This window comes from Oryza glaberrima, chromosome 3 (assembly GCF_000147395.1).
Source record: "Oryza glaberrima chromosome 3, OglaRS2, whole genome shotgun sequence".
NCBI lineage: Eukaryota > Viridiplantae > Streptophyta > Magnoliopsida > Poales > Poaceae > Oryza > Oryza glaberrima.
In genome coordinates this window covers 12,946,202-12,970,162 of record NC_068328.1, presented here as the reverse complement: position 1 = coordinate 12,970,162, position 23,961 = coordinate 12,946,202, and the positions used below count along the sequence as shown (strand labels likewise).

At 43.4% G+C, this 23,961-nt stretch overlaps 3 protein-coding genes across 3 annotated transcripts; 2 read left to right on the top strand and 1 right to left on the bottom strand.

Moving 5' to 3' along the window:
- The first annotated feature begins 512 nt into the window (after nucleotides 1-512).
- On the top strand, nucleotides 513-1,645 carry LOC127768303 (uncharacterized). The gene has a single exon (XM_052293852.1). It carries the CDS (start codon nucleotides 601-603, stop codon nucleotides 1,366-1,368), a length of 768 nt encoding a protein of 255 aa, XP_052149812.1. The 5' UTR covers nucleotides 513-600; the 3' UTR covers nucleotides 1,369-1,645.
- Nucleotides 1,646-10,193: 8,548 nt separating this feature from the next.
- On the bottom strand, nucleotides 10,194-13,581 carry LOC127765935 (uncharacterized). Its single transcript, XM_052290915.1, has 6 exons — nucleotides 13,134-13,581; nucleotides 12,842-12,948; nucleotides 11,677-11,785; nucleotides 11,432-11,593; nucleotides 11,119-11,292; nucleotides 10,194-10,503 (listed from the first exon to the last, which is right to left on the bottom strand). Exons 1-6 carry the CDS (start codon nucleotides 13,395-13,397, stop codon nucleotides 10,468-10,470), a joined length of 852 nt encoding a protein of 283 aa, XP_052146875.1. The 5' UTR covers nucleotides 13,398-13,581; the 3' UTR covers nucleotides 10,194-10,467.
- Nucleotides 13,582-17,694: 4,113 nt separating this feature from the next.
- On the top strand, nucleotides 17,695-20,965 carry LOC127765418 (mitochondrial fission 1 protein A-like). Its single transcript, XM_052290322.1, has 5 exons — nucleotides 17,695-17,904; nucleotides 18,397-18,526; nucleotides 19,422-19,543; nucleotides 20,009-20,072; nucleotides 20,470-20,965. The coding sequence occupies exons 1-5, from the start codon at nucleotides 17,812-17,814 to the stop codon at nucleotides 20,580-20,582; spliced, it is 522 nt and encodes a 173-aa protein (XP_052146282.1). The 5' UTR covers nucleotides 17,695-17,811; the 3' UTR covers nucleotides 20,583-20,965.
- The last annotated feature ends 2,996 nt before the right edge of the window (nucleotides 20,966-23,961 follow it).

The window sequence follows — 23,961 nt, the reverse complement described above, 5'->3', positions numbered from 1 at the left end:
CAACGCATCCACACGCTGGATGCTGCTGCTGCTGCTACTCCTGCTGCCGATGATCGATGATGACGCGGACGCCACGCGCGCGAGGCGCGATCGATCGAATTCGCCGTCGACTTTGACCGCCGACGAGGCGGCGACGCGCGCGTTCATCTAGCCACATAGCTAAGCTAGCTTACTCCGTTAAAAGGTATAAGACGTTTTGACTTTAAATTTAATTAAATTTATAAAAAAATAGTAATATTTTTAACTCAAGATAAATTTATTGTGAAAATATATTCAATTATTGATTTAAAAAAATTAATTTAGTATTATAAATATTATTATATTTATATATAAATTTTGTCGAACTTAAAATAATTTGACTTTAACCAAAATCAAAATATCTTATAGCCTGAAACGGAGGAGAACTACCTAGCAACCTTGCCTTACTTCCAATGGCGCGCGACACGCGCACGTCGACAAAAACCTACCCCTTCCGTTGGGTGTACCCGATCATTCCAATGCATATTAATACCTCTCTTGCTCAGCGCCGCGAGACCAGTAAACCCTAGCAAGGTTATTTCTTCATTTTTTGAACTTTGGATTATTTCTGCTTTGCTTGCCATGGCCGATGATGATGGCTACCGGCGCCAGCAGCGGCGGCGGCGGCGGCGGCTGGTGCAGAGGATGGTGGCGTGCTTCGGGATGTTGTCGCGGCGGCGGCGGACGGCGAGGCTGGTGCTGTGGGGAGGCGAGGCGCGGGCGGCGAGGCACGGGAAGATGGCCGGGCAGGTGATGCTCGACTTCACGGACAGCGTCGTGTGCCGCGCCGACGGGTTCTGCATCGGCCGCCCGGCGCCGGTGCTGGCGATCGAGGACCGCCTCGTCGCCGGGAGGACCTACCTCGTGCTCCCCGTCGACCGCCTCCCGCAGGGCTACGACGCCGTCACGGCCGCCTCGCTGGCCGCGCTCTCCTACGACAGGGGCGGCGCCGGCGCCGGCGCCGCCGGGGCGACGTCCATCGCCGGCGGCGCCAAGAGCCCCTTCGAGTACGTCAAGGGCGACGACGGCCGGACGGTCATCAAGGTCACGCCGGAGTTCATCGTGAGATCCATCACCTCCTCGAGACCAATAGGCGCCTGCGCCGCCGCCGGCGACGAGGAGGTGGAGGGCGGCGGCGGCGGCGGCGGGGCGCCGCTGTGCAGCACGCCGGAGCTGAGGAAGCACTACGAGCAGCTGGTGGGCGCGGCGAGGTGCCGCGCGTGGTCGCCGAGGCTGGAGACGATCAAGGAGCGCAAGGGCGCCAGGAGGATCGTCGTGGCGGCGGTGAGCCCCGGGCGGCTGTCGCCGGTGGCGGCGAGGCTGCTCGGCCTGGACCGAGGAGCAAGCTAGCTAAGCTGATCGATCGATCAGAAAGCCTTGTAATTAATTAAGCTCAAATTTTCCGTTCTTGATTGCCGCTTGATTTGTTCATTTGATCAGATTGCTAGCTGCTCCTCTTGTTTAATTTGGCAGCAACTAATTCATTATGATCTGAACAAATTTAGCGATGAATTTGAATTCGGTTATTATTGGAGAGTACAGGTATAGTTTTAGGAGTTTGCTTGGGATCGATGTATGATCCGTGTAATTGAATTGAAAAAAAATATAAATGTGAATTAATATGCACCGTCAATTAATTGTCACATTATCAGGAATTCATCTATGTGCAATTAAGCTAGGTACATCGATCACCGACGCGCTTGGCGTTGTTACGTCGTACCAGGTACTCCGTAGTCCGTACGTGCGTAATTAGTTAGCAGATTTGCATTATTGTACTGACCCGATCTATCTACATTACGATTTTGTTCGAAACAGCAAAATTTAATGAGAACTGCGTGCTGTCCATTTCAAGTTTTCAACCCGAATTTTTTTTTAAAAAAGAGAGAGAGAGAGAAAAACTGTTACGCTGCTTGGATTATTGGACCGGTCAATGTAATCTCCATTGGGGAGTTAGGAGATGTGGGTTGGTGGTTTTTATGTTGTTCCCTCAGTTTTAATTGCTAATTTATGCATATCACAACGTGATCGGTTCGATTAATTCGGCGTGGACGTAAGTTTGGTTAAGTTGTTTTTTCGCACGTGATTGAATTAATTCAGTTGCCCAAAATAGTACGGCTAGCTAGATGGACTGGTAGAGTCGTAGAGACCGAGGGGAGCTGTCAATTGGTGTTTGATTAATTAGCCGGTGGTTGCTAAATAGCTAATTGTTTACTCAATCAGCATGTAGCTAAGTCATGCAGGACGTTCTGATCTAGTTATATTTGTTGGTTAATTTATAAGTTCTCCTTCATTTAGAAATGAAGCTACTAGTGCACATGCGGTTCATGCACATGTGTGTGAATCATGAATCTGCTTCAATGTAACACGTGCCACAAAGCCCCCGTGCAGCTATGAAGAGAGCATATATTATTATATACTCCTTCCATCCCTAAATGTTTGGCGCTGTTAACTTTTTTAAACATGTTTGACCGTTCGTATTATTCAAAAAATTTAAGTAATTATTAATTTTTTTTCTATCATTTGATTCATTGTTAAATATACTTTTATGTATATATATATATTTACATATTTCATAAAAGTTTTTTTAATAAAATGAACGGTTAAATATGTTTAAAAAGGTCAATGGCGTCAAATATTTAGGGACGGAGGGAGTATATACGTGCTAAAACCCATGTCCCTGTGTGTGTGAATCAGCGAAGCGTATAGAGTATTAATTTTCATATACTTCTAAAAACAAATAACAACATCGCACTATTGTTTCCTCGAACTTTTCTTCTTTTGATACCAAGTCAACGTAAGGTAGCAATTAACGCGGGATTATTCGTGTGTGTGAACGGTGTCACAGACGATGAACCAGGACACGCAGATCAAAGGACAGGATAAACCGCCGATCGCGGGCCGCAGCCTTGGGTTTGTGAAACGAAAAAGTATACTTTGACTCCCTTAACTATGGTACGAGTATGATTCATGACCTCCAACCACAAAACCGGGTATATCGACTTCTCCAACTATCAAAACCGGTGCAAAATATATCTGAGATGGTTTTGGAAGCGGTTTTGGCTTACGTGGCGCTTACGTGGCAGTGTTGACCCGGTCTCCGTCCTACGTGTCGTTGACATGTCACATATGTGGCATTTTAGAATAAAAAACAAAAATACGTGGGACCAACATGTGATTCACACTTAAAAAAAATAGTGGGACCCACCGACATGTGGGCCCCACATGTCATCATCTTCATCCTTTCTTCTTCCTCTCTCCTCTTCTCTCTCCTTTTCCCCTTCCTCTTCCTTTTTCTGCGGCCTCCTCACTCCCCTCGCTCTCCTTTCTCTCGGCCCAAGCGCGCCGCCGCACACCTGCTGCGCCGCACCGGTTTATGCCTGACCGCCGAGCTTCGGAGCTGCCCGCCTCACCTCCTATCCACGACGCCGCCGAAAACCACTTCGGTCCTGACGCAGCCGCCTGTCCTGGAGCACTGCCACGCACAGGGTTCGACTTCCCACTGTCGTCGCATCCGGGACCCCGCCGGTAACGACCCCTCCCAAATCTCAGCTTGAGGAGGAAGATGCTAACCGTCCAACCACCTTAAGACCAAATGATTAAACAAAAACAGATTAATTTAGGAGAACTTTTACGGTACAATGTACTACCAGTATATACTTGTAGTATAAACAATCTAACGGTGTAGATTGCCTTTGTGATGATGTGCAAGCAAACGGTAAAAAAAAATCGCAGGGATAAGAAAATTCCCAGGAGCCGAATCAAAAGGGGAGGGAAGAACAAGAACTGAACAGATGGAAGAACATGTATACTTGGCAGGGTAAACCAATGAAACTAATCTCAAAGAAAAAAAGCAACAGATGCGCCCAGAAAGCCAATAAAAGAGAGAGAAACACATTTTTAATAAAAGGAAATGCTTGCTTAATTGTTCTGAACCAAAAAAAATCAAAGGAACAAAGAAGAAGAGGAAGAAGGACACACCAAGATCAGCATGAAAAGAAGGGGAGGGGGCCGCCGTGTCCGCCCCAGCCGCCGTTGTCCGCTGCCTCCTCCTGGAGCCGGCGCCGCCGAGCTTCTCACTCGCCACCGCCTCAACCATGGCCATGGCCGTCAAGGCCAACACAGCCGGCGTCGTCTCTTTCTCGCTCGTCCTCAAGCCGTCGCGGGGCGACTTCGCCGTGCGCAAGTGGTTTGACTCTGCCGGCGGCGGAGACGACTCGGCGGCAACGATGTGTGACCGACATTGGAGTGCCATCCCGACATTGGAGGCAGCGACAAGCACTGCCATGATGCAGGAGGAGGAAGGAGGAAGAGGAAGTTGAACGGGGAAGAGGAAGGAGAGAGAAGAGGGGAGAGGAAGGAGGAGGAAGGGATGACATGTGGGGCCCACATGTCGGTGGGTCCCACTATTTTTTAATGTGAATGACATGTTAGTCCTACATATTTTTGTTTTTTGGTTTTATTCTAAAATGCCACGTAAGCGACAAGTCAACGCCACGTGGGACGAAGACCGGGTCAACACTGCCACGTAGGCGCCACGTCAGCCAAAACCGCTTCCAAAACCACTCAGGGATATATTTTGCACCGGTTTCGATAGTTGGAGGAGTCGATATACCCGATTTTGTGGTTGGAGGTTATGAATCATACTCGGGCCATAGTTAAGGGAGTCAAAGTATACGTTTTCCTTTGTGAAATGGATATTGGGCCGACCGAGATGTGAAAACCACGCGGCCCGCTTTGGTACGGACGGAGGTGATGCTCCACACATTGCCGCCATTGATCACTGAATAAGTCCACTTGACGTCCTTCACCTTTTGAGTTTAAATCACAACCTCAAACGTAATACTAGAAATCTTAACCCCCCAACTTACAAAACCGATTTAAATTAGGTCCTCCGACAATATAGAAGGTTGGTTTCTCTAACGTGACAAGTTGACTATGGTCAACCCGGGTATCAGCATGGGACCCACGTGGACTCCACATATAAGTCGGAAAAAAAAGTGGCCTGGGCGCTGGAATCCCGATGAACGTAGTGGGTACAGTGACTTGGGCGTCATCGAGAGCAGGTTGAGAAACCCACTCAACAAGGGGATTATCCCTGCCGATGTCACCGACGGTAAGGATGAGGGGTGAGGATGGTGTGGAGGGGCCTGCTATCCCGCAACTACTGCTCCAGTAGTCGTTGTGACGTTGGCTGCGGTGACACCAGGCGGGGTGCCTGCTATCCAACAGTGGTGAAAGGCAGGGTTTTGCGAACGGGTGTGTGTGCACGCATGCACGCGTGCGTGTGTGTTGGGGGGAGGAGGGGAAGGGACAAAGGTGGAGATGAAAGGCGGGCGAATCTTCTAGAGGCGCATGGAGAGAGGCTTGGGTTGCTGGTGCTACGGTGGAAGCAGGCAGTGAGGGGAATGCTGGTGCAACAACGGTGAAGGGGTGCCGACAGTGAGCTGCTGGACTATATCGTGGAACTGGTTCTTGCTAATGTTTTAGACCTGCGACTGTGGAGACTGTGGAGTGGCCTTGCAGATGTTGTGGCTGATCATGTTAACGCCAAGATGCATGTTGGTGTTATTGTTGGTGCGATCCATGGCGGACGGGGATAGAATTAGCGGTCAGGAGCAGCATGCCTAGGCGATTGGGCATGGTGGCGAAGCTAATTGTAGACCTGGATGAAGGGGAGGGCATGGACATGGCGGATTGGTGGTTGACGTTATGCACAGAGATGAGAGAAGAGGAAGCTAAGATGCACATGAAAGGGAAGGAGAATCTGTCCTCGGCATCCGCATCCCTGTGCCCTGCCTAGACCTCGCCGACTACATCATCCTTGATCTCTACCTCCTATGCCTCGCTGTCGAAACTTGGGATGGAGAGATAGGTGCACTGTCGCTACCGTGTGCTAGGGGAAGAGGTGGGAGAGAAGGGTTTTTCTTGTATTTTTCTGTGCGACTTACGTGTGGACCCACATGGTTCCCACGTTAACTCAATTGGATTAACTGTAGTCAACTTGCCACATAACAAAACCAACCTTCTATGCTACCGGAGGACCTAATTTAACCCGGTTGTGCTACTTGGGGTCAAAATTTCTAGTGTTATGGTTGAGGGATGTGATTCAAACTCGACATAAAGATCATCAAGTGAACTTATTCCTTGATCATTCCATAGGAATCCGACCTTTTCCTAGATGAAGAAAATGGCTCGCCTAATATCTAAAACTCCCAGAACTAAAATGCAGAGGGAGTACCTAAACAAACTGATGTCCATCGATGGTTTTCAATTTAAAAGCTAATAACGCACTGGTAAGAGCAGGTACAATAAACTTCCCCTTGCCGGTTGAAAGGGTCAATTAGGCCTAGAGGGGGAGTGAATAGGCTAATTTAAAACATTATGCGGAAGCTAAAACTGAAATAAGGTCGGAAAGTCTGATCCACCGTCAGACTATCCGAAAATATCAGATAGTCTGATGTTGGATCAGACTGAGCACAACAAGTAAATCTATCACACAAACAAGAGTAAAGCACAAACAGCGACTAGATCTATAGCGGCACAATTAAGCAAAGCTAAAAGGAGGATGAAGGGAGATCACCAATGATGAAGTTCACGAAGTTGTTCCCGGAGTTCAAATCCTTGAGGGGATTCTACTCTCCGTTGAGGAGCTCACTAAGAGCCGGGTCTTTGCTAACCCTTTCCTCAAGAGGTTGCACTAAGCACTCCTCCTTCCACTAAGGGGTATCTCTTTCCTTGCGGAGGCGAGATCCGGCCTTCACAAACTTCTCCCGGCCAACCACACGTAGATCAGTGGCTCGGGAGTGACACCTAGCCGTCTAGGAGTCCTCAACCTCCAAGAGTAACAAACACCACACAACTCTTGGTCAAACCCTAGTGCTCAAGATCGAGTGAAACACACACTAGGCCCTCAAACACCAAATCCACAACCACCAAGATCCACCACACAAAGAACAAGGAGGGATTTGAGAGAGGGAGAAAGAGCTCAAAGATCCAAAGCACCTTAGCATCAAGCTCAACCCAAAGTGAATGAGAATGAAATGAGTTGGGTAACCCTAGAAAAGGGTTAGGTGGGGGGTATTTATAGACCCCCCCAAAAATGTGGCCGTTGGAGGGGAATCTTTCAGCCCACGTTGGATAGTCCGATACAAGATCGGATAGTCCGATATTTTAAACCTCCAAGGCAACGAAAAACAGAGAACGAAGTTCCATGAAATTTCGGACTTTCCGAGACATCGGACTATCTGATGTTAAATCGGAGTATCTGATATTTTAGAAGCAAAAACTTCGTCCTCAAACAGAGACTCAAGTTCTATGAAATTTCGGAGTCTCTGTATCATCGGACTATCTGATCCGACATCGGATACTCCGATGCTTAGAAAAACTCACTCGATAGGATTTTTTCAAATCAAGAGAGAGAGTGAAGTTCTGTGAAAAATTGGATAGTCTGATTTTAAATCGGATAGTCTGATGTTGCTCAAGTAAAACTGCAATAACTTTTTACTCCGAACTCCGATTTCGAAGATCTTGGACTCTATGGAAAGCTAGTTTCGTGGGCTATCAAACCCAACATAAAACATGGTCCAAAACCTTCAAGAGATGTTGAAAAACTTGCAAAGAAACCCAGTGTAAGTGTTGTGACAAGTGAAACAACTCGGGATTGAAATTTTGACTTAGGTTTTTCAACTCACACAAAGATGAAGCATTTTGAGCACTAGTATTCTACCAATAATATGCATGTGGTATCCCTCTTAATAGTACGACATTCCTACGACACAATGTAAGGTAAAAGATACAATATACCATTTGATCATTGCCGCATTGCATCGTGATGTCGCATTCATGGGGTATGCATCTCATTACAACATGTCGAGGACATAACAACCTTCATATTTGCTTGAATAAAAGTGTTAGTCCTCTCTAATCGCATTGCAATCAATCATCAAAATCATTAGGGGCCTAGATGCACTTTCACCGGTGATAGGGATCCCACGTACTCCCTCCGTCCCAAAAAGAGTCGAACTCTGTAGGGGGGAGTTTGTCCCACAAAAAATCGAGTCTTGCGCAGAAAACTAGAAACGTCGTCTCGGTGGTGGATGGGCCCACGCTCTCTCTCTCTCCAGTCTCCACCACCCGAGCCTTATCCCCTCCCACGCATCTCTCTCGTTCTCTCCGTCTCTCTCGCGCGAGTTCGCACAACTCCTCCAGAATCCCCATCGCATCCACCATCCAGTTCCCCTCCTCGCTCCACCCATCTCTCCCGCTCCTCCCCACACCTTCCTCCCCGCTCCATGCCGCTCCTCCTCGCTCCCGTCTCTCCCGCTTCTCCGCGTCCACCTGCTTGCGGCGGCGGCGGATAGATCCGTTCCGAGGCGGCGGCGACCACGACGGCGGGTGGAGGCGGCTCGGATGCGGCGGCGGCTTCGGAGATGTGATGCACAAGGCGGAGGCGATTGATGGATGCAGTGCTGTTGGCGGATTGATGCAGATTTAATTTCTTTTTTGTTCTTGATTCTTCTGTGTTTTTTTGTTCTTCTATGTTCTTGGTTCTTCCTAGTTCATGCAGGTGAATTCAAAGCATTTCGTTTGGTTGTAGAGATGTTATCTTTTCCTTTGGCACGTGTAAAAATTGATTGGTTCTTGCTCGTGAATTCAGAGCACTTATTCTTCTCTTTTTTTTTTCTTTTCAGATTGGAGAGATGTCTCTTCTTTCTTTCTGTAGTATAAAAATCCAAATTTTCTAGCCTTTTTGTATGCGGCAGATGCCTCCTGTATGTACTGGAGTACTACTAATCGATGGATACAAAAAATGACAAGAACAACAAACACTGATGAGGGTATTTTGGTATTTTCACCTTCGTCCTAAACTTGCATCAGGGATCCAGGAGTAGACTCTTTAGGACGGAGTGAGTAGGCTGCATTGCTGAGCTAGAGGGGAAAATGATTGAGAGTTAGCGCAAGCGGGCGACTATTTATAGTCGCTGAGCTACACACGCATTTCAAGAAAACGGGGCCCACTAGCAGAGCGGAGAGGAGCTGGTCGGCAGTCAACACAACCACAGACTGACGATAAATATATTGATAAACTACTACTCATCTTAACTACTGTGGTAGTAGCTATCTATTGTACAGTTTACCTACCAAGTTAACTCTTCATGACATGGTAAAAGTTTATAGCCAGCAATAGGCTACACTATTAAACTTGCTCTAATATAGTTTGAAATTGTGTTGTTATTGTTGCTATTAATACTCCCTTCGTTTTTTAATATACGACGTTATTAATTTTTTAACATATGACTATTCGTCTTATTATAAAAAATTTACAAATACATAAGATATAAATAATGGTGAAAGTACTTAGTGATAAAACAACTCACAGCAAATAAATGATAATTATGTAGTTTTTTAATAAGGCAAATAGTTAAACGAGTGTCAAAAAGTCAACGCCATTTGTTAGAAAATGTATAGTAGTATAAAGTATAACATGGATAAATTTGTAGATGGCCAAAAGGCCCGCCCAGCCTGGCCTGGCCCAGGCACGGCCAACCAGCCATCGGACCGGCATGGCCTGATCGTCACTTCGTGCCGGCCCATGGGCTGTACCTCCCGCCCAGGCATGGCTCACCAGCTGTCGGGCCGTGCCGGCCCGAAGGCACGGGTGGCGGCCTTTTTTAAAATAAGCCTATTTTCCTCCCTCATCGTTGGGCTGTTACATATGTATAGCTAAAATAAGTCTATTTTTCGTCCCTCCTCTTTGGGCTAACATATGTATAGATAAAATAAGTCTATTTTCCTTCCCTCCTCTTTGGGCTGACATATGTATAGATAAAATAAGTCTATTTTATATCCCTATTCTTTCGTCCATGACATATAATATATCTATTTTTACTCCTCTATTTTTTTTTTGGTGTATCAGGCCTGGCTGTCGACCCATCGTGTCGTGCCGGCCTAGTCGTGCCAGGCCGGTCCAACGTGCTGGTGGAGGGACCCAGGCACGGCCCGGTGGTCAAGCCGAGCCGGCACAGACCCAACCTCCGTCGGGCCGTGCCGTGCTTGGGCCAGGCCAAAATGCCGTGCCATGGGCCGGGCCGTCGGGCCTCGGTCCTTTTGGCCATCTATAGATAAATTCTCTAAAAAAGAAGAATCTAGAGATAAATTCTCTAAAAAAGAAGACCTTACAGAAGCTGCAGTCTCCAGACCACATATATATATTTACGTGCCGGCCACGATCACATGACAATATTCCGGGCAAACTGTGGAAACAGGTAAGGAAAGCAAGAAAAAAAAACTCGCAAGTACACTACGACACGGTTCAAGGGAAATGTCTCGAGCACTCACTGAACAGCAGACAATGTCACTCGAGCAACAAGGATGGGTCTCTGCTATGTACATCACGACCGCACTCCTAAACCATATATATCGATTAATGCTCCTGAGAACCACTGCCCATCACTTGGCCACCTCAACCCCGATCCTCTCTGCAACCTGCGTAGTTTGAAATAACCATTAGATAGAGAGTACACTGTACAGAAGATCATTCTACTGGAACCTATCGGAGATTCGGAGTTGTGGATGAAAGGGAACACCGAATTACAGAAAGGATGCTAAAGAAAGGGACATAAAACTCCCACATGATTCTAGAGCTTCGATTTAAACTTCAAACGATAAATCTCCCACATGATTCTAGGGCTTTGAATTGAACCTCAAATGCAGCAGGTTCTTCTATAACAATGACAAGTTGACAGCTAGTAGTGTTTAATGCGCTACTCTCATGCCAGACATCACTGTGCCAGTAATGCATGAAAGATCTGCTGTACCTTCATTAACAGTCGTCAAGGCAACCCCTGACAACACAATGCACAGTTGAACACATAGCCAGTAAACGAACCTCACATAGTCAAAGACTTTGATGATGCAATTTGATTATTAAATAAATGTAAGAGCAACTAACATAAATCTCCTGAATGATTGCTACAAACCATGCAGATGGCATAGTGTTATCAAATTATTTACAAGTTGTAAAGAGGATGGCAACTCTGCCAGGAAACAATTTGCAAGAGAAGAAAATGACTAATGTTGGGGGGTGTACAGAAGAAATACCTCCTTGAAAGAGTGAACATCACTTCCCCATAGCCAGGCATCGCAGCCTGCATCTCTAGCTCCCCATATATCATTTCTACGATCATCGCCGACATGCACGGCCTCTTCAGGTTTGATACCTAAAGACTCACATGCCTTCAGAAATATTGTTGGGTTTGGCTTTTCTGCAGCAACCTGTTGTAGATTATTAATGGGAATAAGAGAATTATATATAAAACTGACTTCAACAGAATAGATAAGAGTATATGACACGAGCATGGTATGCATGGAAAAGCATATAATGCTGAAGAAATGACAATATAAGTCGACATACCTCAGCAGAGACCGCAACCGCATCAAACCAGTGATCACACTTCAGAACATGTAACAGAGGCCGTAGACGGGTATCAAAATTGGAGACAACAGCAGTTTTGACACCTGCCTTTCTTAAAGCTTTAAATACGTTTTCAGCATCAGGATCACAAAGCTTCCAAGCCTATCAAGCAAAAAGGATTCTCATTAGGCCCACAAAATGGAAGCTGAACTATTTTCATACGTTGAAGGCACAGTTAATCTTACCTTCTCTGTCATATAGTACTGATATAGTTCCTCAAAGTACTGCAAATCTGAACAGCCAGTAGAAGAAGTGACTATATGCTGCCAAAAGGGTCTACCATCATCCACATACCTTAACCAAGTTGGAAATATACGAAGTGAGATCAATCTTAAAGCTGTCTAACTACCGTCAACAGAAAATACGCAGTAGGGCAGTACATGGAACATAACAAACAAAGGAAACATCAGTCAAATTGGAATTCAACTGAAAAGAAAACATCATGAACAACAGCATGTTCTTGATCTAAGCACAAGAATGTTGAATTCCCCACTGTCTATACAATTTTTGAACCAAATATACAACATCCCATTGTTTGTTTATCCAAAAAGGGCATTTCAGGAGGCAACACGAATGGTAGTTATCCACAATTTTTTTTATTTGGTAGAAATTCAGTGTACATCATTGTTAAGGTGCATACCATCATATCCTTTTTGTCGTTATCTGCAAAATCTAGGGATGCTAATAAGAAACAAGTAACAGCTGAACTGAAAGTAGTTACTACTAATTAAGTGATGGGGCGCTTGCTGTCCAATAAGAATGATTGTGAATTACAATGAATATGTGTTGACCCTTCAACATGTTAAGGAAGAAGGTTACATAGGAAAGAGAACTCGAACTACATACACAGAGTCAATGAATACCCAGTTTAAATCTTTTATCATGATTCATTATTTGTAGATAGAAAGACAGTGAGTTCACACAGATCCCTTAACCTTATAAGCTGACATGTGTAAAATGATGTTTGTGCTTGTGCTCTGGCAAAGCATGTAATTGCCAATTTATGCAGGTTTACGTGAATGAAGCTGCTTCCAGCTTAGAAAAATTCTAAACATTTCACAATGACTTCAAAAGATGCTTCCAGCGTAGGTTTTCATGACATTAAAAGTCAGCAGAACAATAGTCAATACCAGCAAGTTCAACTTATTGTTACTCAATCAAGGTACAGATTGCATCAATATAATAATCAATTTGTATGCAATATATATACCGCATTCAACAGAATAAGATTTAAACAGATTACAGTTCATAAACAGCAGCAATTACACAAGTATCAGATCAGATGATGAGATGAATGAATTGGCACTTTGGCAGTCAATAATTTCGCGTGTATATACCACAGATTCGCACCTGAGCCGTGATCCGCCCCACGGTTGCTCATACGCACGCCGGTATCTCGCAAGGATCTCATCTTCGGAGTACTTCACTCCATACTTCTCACCAATGCTCTTATACACCTAAACAAAAGGGGAAAAAAAACCACGGTTCAAAGCTCAAACGGTCAGAGATCAATTCATCGCAGGAGCGACATCGCACTGCAAACTCTGCACCCCAACAATTCCGGCTGAACTCCATTGATCAGACCCCGAGACCCACACATCGCAGTGCGCACTGAGGAGACGAGGGCCAGGAGCTAACTGACCTTAGCGGTGGGCTGCGCGGGGACGACGAGGGTGCCGACGGCGTCGACGAGGAGGGCGCGGTGGGTGACGTCGCCGTAGACGGACTTGCGGTAGTCGTAGTACTCCCGCGCCGCCGAGAGCTCCCACCTCGCCCCGGCCCCGCCCTCCCTCTCCGCCTCCGCCGCCGTCCCCAGCCACCGCAGCCCGCCATCCTTGCGCGCCCTCGCGGCGGCCGCGGCCGCGGCAGTCGCGGACCGCAGCGTCGCCGTCGCCGCCGCCGCCATCTCGATCACGGTGGGGGATGACGCCGGCTGGCTCCGTCGATGGTGGTGGAAGGCTCTCTCTCTCTCTCTCCGGAGAGCCGCCGGGGAATGCGGGGCTCCGGTAGTCGTGCGCGGTGGTGGCGGAGATGGGGGGAGAGGGTGGCGGCCGTGTGCTGCACTGTTGCTGCTTTCGTTTCCTTTCTTCTTGGAGATGGGCTTCTGTTGGTATCGGACCTTCTAGAACACATTCCTTTAATTTTTTAGGAAGCCTGAAAGGGTAAAAAGAAAAAAAAAAGTGAGTTTGTATGAAGACAGCCAAGATAAGTTTAATTTATCGAAATAGGAGGACTCCCTCAATTCCATAAAACACAGACTAATATGATATCTAAATTAGTAACATTGTAATATGTTACATCATATATTAGACATTTTTATAGAACGGAAGAAGCATATGTTTTTATAAAAGCTACGAATTCTAACTGTCTGAATATCAAGCTGTGAAATAAAATTTTGTTATCGGTATTTATAAAAGCATCACCAATAGTTTCCTTATTCTATCCACAATCCTATTTTTTTAAGGATTTTGGTGAAAAAAATAGCTCCAACAGATCTTATATTTGAATCTTTTTTTTTGAAGTCCCTTCCATGCATCCTTTGCTCTCTTCATTTGAGGGAGAGCGACGGGGCGTTTGCCATCCCCAATCTCTCATTCCGCGTTTTTTTTTCTCAGGGGGAGCGCTAGGAGAGCACACTAGAGGGAGGAAAACAGGAAAAACTGTTAGAGTCCACTTTATTTTTTTAGGATTTTGGTAAAAAAAAAAGGCTCCAACCGATCTCATATCTGATTTTTTTTTTTTTTTGGAAATCCCTTCCCCGCATCCTTCGCTCTCTTCATTTGAGGGAGAAGGACGCGCGTTTGCCATCTCCAATCTGTCATTCCGCGTGTTTTTTCTATGGGGGGGGGGGCAGAAGAGCGTGCGAGAGGGAGGAAAACGTGAAAATTTATTAGTTTAGCAGAAGAGTCCACTTCTAATTTGGGGATAAAATTTAGGCTTTATCTTGGAGGGATCAGTTTTTTGGCTATCTATTTTCAGATTAGGAAACCCGAAAACAACTTTTTTGGGAGATTATACGTAATCTCTTGGTGATGTGATGCTAAACCTCTCCGCTTTTGGCCTTGCAAAATTCTAAGGTTAATTGCTCGGTAAATTGGTTAACTTTAAAATATTAAATTTTACTTTTTTAAAATGAAAAATAATCAAATTCCACTGGCAGTCAACGGTTTTTAATTTTTCTTTTGAAAACCAAGAAATAAATATCAATAATGCCTTATTTAAATGTGGTTTGGTTTTGTGAAAATATGTGTGTGGTCATATTCTAAGAAAAATAAACATGTGTGTGAATAATAAAGAGACATTGCAGCACAATTTCTAGATTACTCCATTGGAATTTGGAGGATGGCAGGAAAGAAGGATAATGATAGTTGCATGCTGCATGGAATTGAGTTATGGTTAGGATTGGTTTGGACATTTGCTTTCCTATGGCCCAGTGGCCCACTATGTTATAATGATAGACCACGTCATTGGTTCCATAGGATAGCTTCTAGCCAGGATCATTTCTTCTGATAAATTTTCATATATAGTCACCGTATGATTGATAAGTTTCCATATATTGTTCATACCTAACTCTATTGGACGTATGCCTAATATTGTTTAATTATAAGAAAAATATCATTTGAAATGGTCTAAGCAACGTTTGCAACATATTTTGGGACAAATAAGATGTTAAAAATAAAGTTATGTTGGAACGGCAGGGATATATGTTTTTTTTAGAAATAAAAAATTCAATTATGCCATGAGTCTAGCAACCTTGAAGTTTGAGGCGTCTTGGTCAAAAGTGAGCAAAATAGCTTTGAAGTCACGAATATATTGCTATAGATAAGAAGAAAGTAGTTCATATGAGTACTATATTTGTATTAGAAACCCGTAAACCGAAAACATGTGCGATGGTATTGACGCTTCCGATATGATTCTTAAATTAATAAGGTATTGTTCGACCAAACTACTATCAAATTTGTTTAGCATTGTTCGCTTGCAACCATGTGTGGCCATTAAACCAATCTCGCATTATTCCCTTTCAAAACAAAGGGAGAACACAAAAGCACTCACATCAAAAATGGTTCTGTGAGACATTACGTTGTTGCTCATCATATTAGAATATGTCATATCTAGTTAAAGTTTTTTATATTTTGAAACGAATAGAGTGCTATGTTTAGATCAGTGCCAAAATATATTATATAGTTATAGGAGACAAATATATGATTAAATATCGAAATTTTCGGTAGGGCTTAAATTAATTTGAGTAAATTAAGTTTATGATTATATTTTAGTATCAAAGTTTCACTTTGGATCACCTTTCATCTTATCTTTTCACTTTGAACAAAGTTACTTTGACTTTGTTTTATTTTGGATCACCTAAAACAACTTTTCTCAAGCACATCAATTACTTTAAGCACATCGACACCCATAAACCAGCATATCTTCACAACTTACACATAAGTATTCATTGCAAGACTAGAAAGTAGATGTGGCTAGACAAGTAACTTGGGGTAATCCAAAGTATAACAAAGGTAATCTATCTAATCTAAAATAAAAATATTACTAGTTAGAGAGTAGTCCAAAGTGAATTTTGATAATAAAGAGAAACACCTAAGTGTCTTCCGGTTAACTCCGAAAGGTTGTGAGCTAGCCAACATGGGTTCGGAGCCTCATCCCTTCTATTTATTTGATATTAGGTTCTTCCCTAATATTCACCTTTTTTATTTTTGATAATAAAAGATGGATTTAAAGTGCAATTACATTTAATTTTCTGTATCTTTTGGTCTGCTACCACTCTATCAGTACCATATTAGGTTATTCCTTAATATTCGTGTTTTTTAATTTTGATAATAATAAATGAAATAAAGTGCAATTAAATTTAATTTTCCGTCCCCTTCTCCCTCCTCTCTGCCCGCTCGAGCTCGCCGCCGCCTCCCCTTCTTCGGTCACATTGTCGACGAGGCGTGGCCCGCCCAGCTCATGGTGGTGAAGAGATCTCCGACGTCGAGCTCCATGTGGCAGAGGGCGACGGGATCGGCGGCGCTTGAGCTCTCTGGCGTGGATCCGACATCATGCTTGCTGGATCTAGCAGAGCTTGAGTGCCGAAGAGGTCCACAGATCCGGCGTCATGCTCGTCGGATCTAGCCGAGCTGCCGCTGTCGTCGGCATCTTCCCGGAGATGGCGTCGATATGTTCAGAGCTGTTGTCATCAATGCGAATCGAGTTGGCTTCCTCCCTGGCCACCGCCGCCGGGCTCCCTCTCCTCCCTCCCTGGCAGCGTGGGCCAAGGCGAGGTGTGGGCTAGCTATGGCGACGACAACCTCTAGCTCGTTGTCTCGTCGGTAGCCTCCAGTTCCTCCTTTTTCTCCTCTACAACTTCCCGGACCACACAAATCGTCCTCTCTCTCCTAGAACCACCATTCAACCACTGTTTTCTCTGCATGAACCTCTGTCACCCTGTGAGACCACTCCAAACCTCTAGCGTGGTATCAGAATCTAAGTGTAACTTAAAACCACGGGTGTGAGACACCGCATTGTAGGTGTGTTTGGTTGGGTGGATGAACTCGGATGGGAGATGGCCGCCCGATTTTTTTGTGGTGTTTGGTTGGAGGTCAGGGTGGATGGGGCAGCCCAGAATAGGGAATATTCCCTCAATATGCTGGATGAGTGCATCCGGCCGATTTGGCTGGATGAAGCCATCCAGTTTTGGTCTGGGTGATGTGTCATGTTCTGATTGGCTGTGGTTGGTTTGATTTTCTGTTAAGCAAGCTCCAAATGACTTTTTCTCCTAAACCGTTTATCTAATTTATGATTTGATTACACCATTATATTTGTTACAATTAAATCTTTAAAACAAGATCTCGGATGATTATATCTTGATAAAAAAATTATATGACAAATGGGTCCCACTAACTTTTGGTTTTTTTCATCCATGCTATATCTCTCCAACCAAACAAGAAATTAGATCGCCATATCCATACAGACCAAACAATTTTTAAAATTGGATCGTCATATTCAATAAAATAGGATGGCTATATGCAATCCATACATGACCATAAACCTAGAATGGCCTTATGGGACGGAGGGACCAGGGAGTACTCCTCGGGGGTCAGGTCATCGGCGGGGTGCGTGGATTGCGCCACTTGTAGACCGGGCCCCACATGCCAGACGCATCGATGCTTCGCTTTGTTTACGCGGCGCGCCTCTCTTTTTCCTTGGCCACCAAGGCTCAGAAACCGCCTACAAAACGGCGCCCGGCGTCCCACGGATCAAGCGACCCCCTAAAAAACCAACCGAAAAAGAAAAAAAAAAGAAGCAGAGAAAAAAGCTCTCGCGGCATGGATTCGCACGTAGGCAAGTTCTTCGATTCGGTGGGCTCGATCTTCCGCGGCAGCGACACCCTCCCCTGGTGCGACCGCGACATCATCGCTGTAAGCTTCCCCACCCCATCCTCCTCCCCCTCCTCCTCATGAACCCTTGGCTCCGCCCTCCGGGTTGATCCGTGTTTGGCTCTAGTATGGCCATTTCTTTTCCCCCGCTTCGTGAGTGGATGTTTCGTTGTGGCTGCGAATTTTCTGTGGAATGTACGCGCTCTCGCGAATTGGAGGTTTTAGGTGTTCGGTGACCGCTAAATCCCTAGCTATTGCTGTGTTTGTGCTACCATCTGCTCCGAGTTTGCGTTTGTTTTAGCTATTGTCGCTCGGTGATCAAACATTTTGATATCATGTGCTATTGTCGACATCTGCGGTTGAATCACAAAATTAGCCCCCATTTTACCCTCGAGCTACCGTGGTCGTAGGCCTAAACGAACTATATGTTCAGTTGCAAGCTGCTATATGCCTATATTCACTTGCCTCGCGTATCATGTTCTCGTCTGTCCTAATCTATGTCATGCCATGTGCACTTTCTGTCTTGTTGACCAGGGTTGTGAGAACGAGGTTGCGGAGGCTGCGAATGAAGAACAGAAGAATGAGAGCCTTATGAGGCTTTCGTGGGCGCTTGTTCACTCCAGACAGCCTGAGGATGTGAACCGCGGCATTGGAATGCTTCAAGGTAATGAAGCCACATACATCCTTTAATTTTTTTTAGCATTTGGAATTTGTTAATCAATTCAAAAGCTGAATGAATAGAGTAGTAGTTTACTGTTTCTAACATATGAATGTTTACCCCATCACTTTCTGAAAATTTATACGACCATGATAATATGTGTCTCCCCATGTGAACTATCTATATATTATTTTTGGTCATGGAAACATTTATCAGTTCTCCAGAATGCAACTTGCTTGACCACGAATTATCTATAATGTGTCTGTAGGGCCGATATTATTATGGTATAGTGAAAGTACTTTGGGGACAAATCTACACATAATTTTTGTGTATCTAATCTAAATATTTAAAAGACATTTCTGCTCAAAGTCTCGATGTATGTCCAAATGAAGATGTTTTCATGACCAAAGGGAGTATATAAGTCAGATATTGTTAACCTGGAATACAAATCTATCTGGAAATCATGATTTTAATTCTGACGCTGTTTCAGACTTATATATTTAAGTTTCAACAGATGAGCCACACATTGTCTAACAATTTATCTAGGGGGACCCCTTTTTAATCGAATCAAATAGCTTTTAACATATGTTATAAGTGTCCTCCCACATGATTACCCATTCTGACGCTCCTATTAAACTTCCTGTATGCACTCTTCTGAACAAACTTTATTAATAGTGCCGTTAATATGGCACTCTAATGCTGAATCAAAATGTCACTTCATTACATTGTGTCACCTATAAAGTGATATTCCAATCCATTGTCCACATTTTCTTGTATGTCAACCATTTTTCAATTTTCTTTAACACTTTTTTGATCGGTTGGCAATCAGATATTGTATCTGACCTTCCTGCTTTCACTTGTGGTTGGGGGGGACTCATGTTTTTCTCTTGGCACCTGGCAGCTTCTTTGGACAGGTCTACCAGTCCACTGCAGACAAGGGAGAAGCTCTACTTACTGGCTGTTGGACACTACAGAACTGGTGATTATACAAGGAGTCGGCAGCTTTTGGAAAGATGCTTAGAGGTTTGATTACTGAATATATTTCTAATCATTTTATTTGCTGTTTCCATGAGTCCATGGTCGCTGGTACCATTATTGTTGTATGGATATGAGATCTATAGATACTGTTGTAAATGGTCATGGTGGTAACCTCATCTTGCAAGACAATTAACTGATTTTAATTGATTATCATAATATTGCATTTTTATCAACGAAGCATCTGTTAGTTTAAAAATGACGAAGTAGAACAAGTGTATGACCTGCCATCATGTTCACTCAAGACTTGAAGCTGCTATAAGAGAAACAGGCTGCTTTGTAGAATTACGCTGTTTAGATTGGATTGATGCCAATTTTTGCTTAACATAATGTGTTTGTCTCTTTAATCAGATAGACATCTGAGATATCTTATTTTTGTACGTTTAGATTCTAACTTTTTTGAGATTATCCTGAATTTGATGTTAATGAATGCACATTTATCACCTTTTGCAGATTCAACCTGACTGGAGGCAAGCTCTCACTTTACAAAGGCTTGTTGAGGACAAAACCAGAAGAGGTAGGGTATATTATTTAACATCCAAGCCTTCTTCAGACTGGAAAATGAATTTGCACTCAATTTTCATTTCATACTGTTAGTATAATTGTCAAATATATTGGTTAGGGGAACTGTAGTTATCAGCAGGGCACGCATGAAAGTTGATATTAACAAAGGGTATCTTAGTTATGTCTGCACTTCACAATATAAAGAAAGAAGTATCGGAGCAGCTCAGCACCCTCTTGTGTCCTTTGGAGATCGGAACAAAGAAATTCTAGAAGATCTGTGTAGGAAATAATCTAATTCCAATGAATTTTAGTAAAATATTTCCGTACTAATCTAATTCGTAGGAGTACAATGGTTTTTGCAACTCGGATCGATTGAAGGATGGGCATTACTGACTGCTTTTTAAATGCAGACGGTATGATTGGCATGGCTATTGTCACTGGTGCCTTCGGACTTGTGGGACTTGTTGCTGGTGGAATCATCGCTGCCGCTTCTTCTTCATCCTCATCATCTAGGAAGAAATGAGGAACCCATATCAAGTGAATAAGATGTCAAGATGGGCAAGAAATCGATGCAAATATGCGCATCTTGCTGTCATACTTGTTGCAACCGTATACTCACGTCTCCATTTTTCAGTCCTTTTACCATGAGTTCAAACAAGAGACATCACATGCCTGCATGGTAAACATCATGGAAGATGAGGAGGCTCCTGTTATGAGTTGCAATCAGGATTTACGTAACCGTGTGGTTATCATGGTTATCATGTGCAGTAATTTTCTCAGTTTTTGAAATCACGGTGAACCTCGCGGTGGCCGCACGGTTACCACGATAACCGTCTTACCGTGGGGTGGTTGTAACCCCGCTCAAAATGGTTTGGTAAACCTGGTTGCAATCCTTCAGTACTTGAACTGATGGCTACTACCTTAAATTGTGGAGTAAAATTTTAATTAACTAGATAATGTCTCGTGCTTTGTTACGGGATATATGTTAAATATTATAGAAATGATAAAATGATTTGAATTGAAATATTGTGAAAATGATTTGAGAACGATGATTTAGCATGTGTATATTGAGTTTTAGAATGAAATAAATTGTAGATGTAATTACTATATGCATACTTACATGTTGAGTTTTAGGTGATTACGGATTATGTATGTTGACCTTAGTGGGTTGATGTATGTTGAGTTTTAGGAGTTTAGTGGGTTATAATGGTAGGTATAGATGAGAGGCATCTTTTAGTTTCCTCCCGAACGGTAGAAATTTAACCGTAAGATGACATATAGATGGTGAACTGAATGAACATTGGCGACAACCGTCAGTTCAAGTGAGAGAGGGGATCGGGAGAGATGGTTTCATTTTGTTCTTTTTTCTTTGTCCACAAAAGTTATCTTGTCATTTTAGAAAGAGAACCTTGGTAAACAAGAAAAATATGAAATTAATGATCCTAGTTAACATGGAAAAAATAACTGCAAAAAGACTAAAACAGATTAAAGATTACGAGTCCTCATTGTTTCATGTGAATACAAGAGTTGGAGTTGAGAGTGGAGACATGTTTTTCACGGTTGGTTGTATTTTGATTTTTTTTATCTATTTATGATGTATAAATACATTAATCATGTTGGGTTTTTGAAGAATTACGCTTTTGTCGTGGCAAATTTTTTAGCATGTAATCATTGATGACCGATAGTGTCAGAAATATCTAGTTTGGATTTAAATTGACAGCAACATGCATATAATTGGTTTTTTTTTTCTAATTCAAACATTTGTTAAAAACAACCGTTAACCTCCGCCGGTCATATATTAGTCACAAGTATTTATAACCTTGGTTTGGAGTCGATCTAAATAAAATAGTTAAAATTATTTTAATAATGTACTATTTCAACACCATATCTATATCTATATACCTAATTAAAAAATATATAAGACTTCTCCGAGGATTTTCGTTCGTCTTAGTCCGTCGTCCGCATCACGCGCACCTCCTCTCCACTTCATCTGCCGTTCGCCCGTGTTAACGCACATTCGCTCTGAAGATCCCACAACCAATCCCAATCATTATAAATCTAAAAAAACTAAATCCTAGTCCAATTGGTATCATCATAAATCCAATCAGAAATCGCAAAATAAATCACACAAGAAATAGGAGGAGAGGCGGAAATCACACAGGAGATGAGAGATGAGAGGAGAGGGAGTGGCGAGCGGGAGGCTGCCGCTGCTCCTTGCCGCTTCGCCACCGTGGAGATCCCGAGCTCAGGGGCCAGATCCCAATCCGCCGTGTCGGGGGATGATTGAGAGGGAGAGGGAGGAGGAAGGTGGCGACGATGAGGCCGAGAAGGTGATGTGGCTTATGAAACTTCTGTATATTTTTTTTCACATTGGTTTATATTAGTTTCAACATCACGCAATACTATTAAGGAGGACTGATGTACTTTTATCTCAACAAATTAAAACTATAGTGGGAGCCAGGAGGTCTCCAAAGACTCAGAGAGGTAGGGAAAAAAAAGTAAGAGAGCATCTCTGAGACTCTTACCAGTTTTATTGTTCGGAGGGCATGTTTGATTGCTCGTATTTCCCTAGCCTGGCTAATCTCCTTTATATAAGTGAGTGTGGTATGGATAAGAGCATTTTTAAGAGCATCTTAAATAGACTCTCCGAGCCAAATTTTGGCAATTTCAAAAAAATAAATTTCACTCCAATAGCCAAATGACTTGCTAAACTCCTTCCCTCACGAGGAGCTGTACGCGGTGAGGCGAGCCGAGGTGGAGGAGATACGGCGGCCGGAGGTGGAGAAGAAGGAGAGCGAAGAGGTTGACAGGTGGGGTCCACGTCACTTTCCACGCGGGCATGCCATGATGGCTCACCACGTAGGCAAAATAGGCAAATAGTTAAGAAATCACCTCTCTCCAATGATAAATTATTAAGAGAGAATCTATTCTATACCACTGAGTTTGTTCGAGTTCAACGATTTGCCATCGATATTGTCTCTTTCTACGATATACAGGCGACATTATCAATGTTCTACAATACGCCATTGGGCTGGATATTCTTTTCAAGAATACCCAAAATACCCTTATGGACATATAAAGTTAACAATTGATTTATCCCATTAGAAGTTTTCAAAAAAATGAAAACTTTGATGTGGCCTCCTTACACAACATGAAAGTTCGTATAAAAGTTTCAAGTTTTTTAATTTATATTTTTTTAAAAAAGATGTAACTTATCTGTTATATGCTATACAAAACACTTTTTTATTTATGTTTTGAATATAAATCATCTTTCATACACTATTTTTGTGCTATTATCTCTCGTATAAGCAAATTTTCTCTCGTATACTACATAATTTTTTTTTCTAAAAATAAATATACCAGAAAAAAAACTTGAAACATATAAACAAACTTTCACGTTGTGTAACGAGGCCACATAAAAATGTTCATATTTTTTTGGAACTTCTAATTAGATAAATCAATTGTTAACCTTGTATGTCCATAAGGGTATTTTAGGTATTTTTTTGAAAAGAATGCCCAACCTAATGGCGTATTGTAGAACAATTGATAAAGTCGCCGGTATATTATAGAAAGAGAATGTCGATGGCAAATTGTTGAACTCGAACAAACTCAGTGGCATATAATAGATTCTCTCAATTATTAAATACAAACCTCATACGGGTATTTGGATAAGTGAAAAATCTAAAAGTGGCAAATAGTTAAATTCCCCGCATCTTTCCGCTGCCTAGCAGTTGGAGGAGAGAGGAGAAGGCGGTGGCGGTAACAGAGAAGGGAGGCGGTGCCGGCAACTGAGAAGGAAGGCGGCGCCGGCAATGGCAAGGAAGGCTGATGGAAGGAGAGGGCGGCGGGATGCTGCAGTTGGGGTCCGTTAGTCGTCGGTGGATCTGGCACGCCGAAGCTTT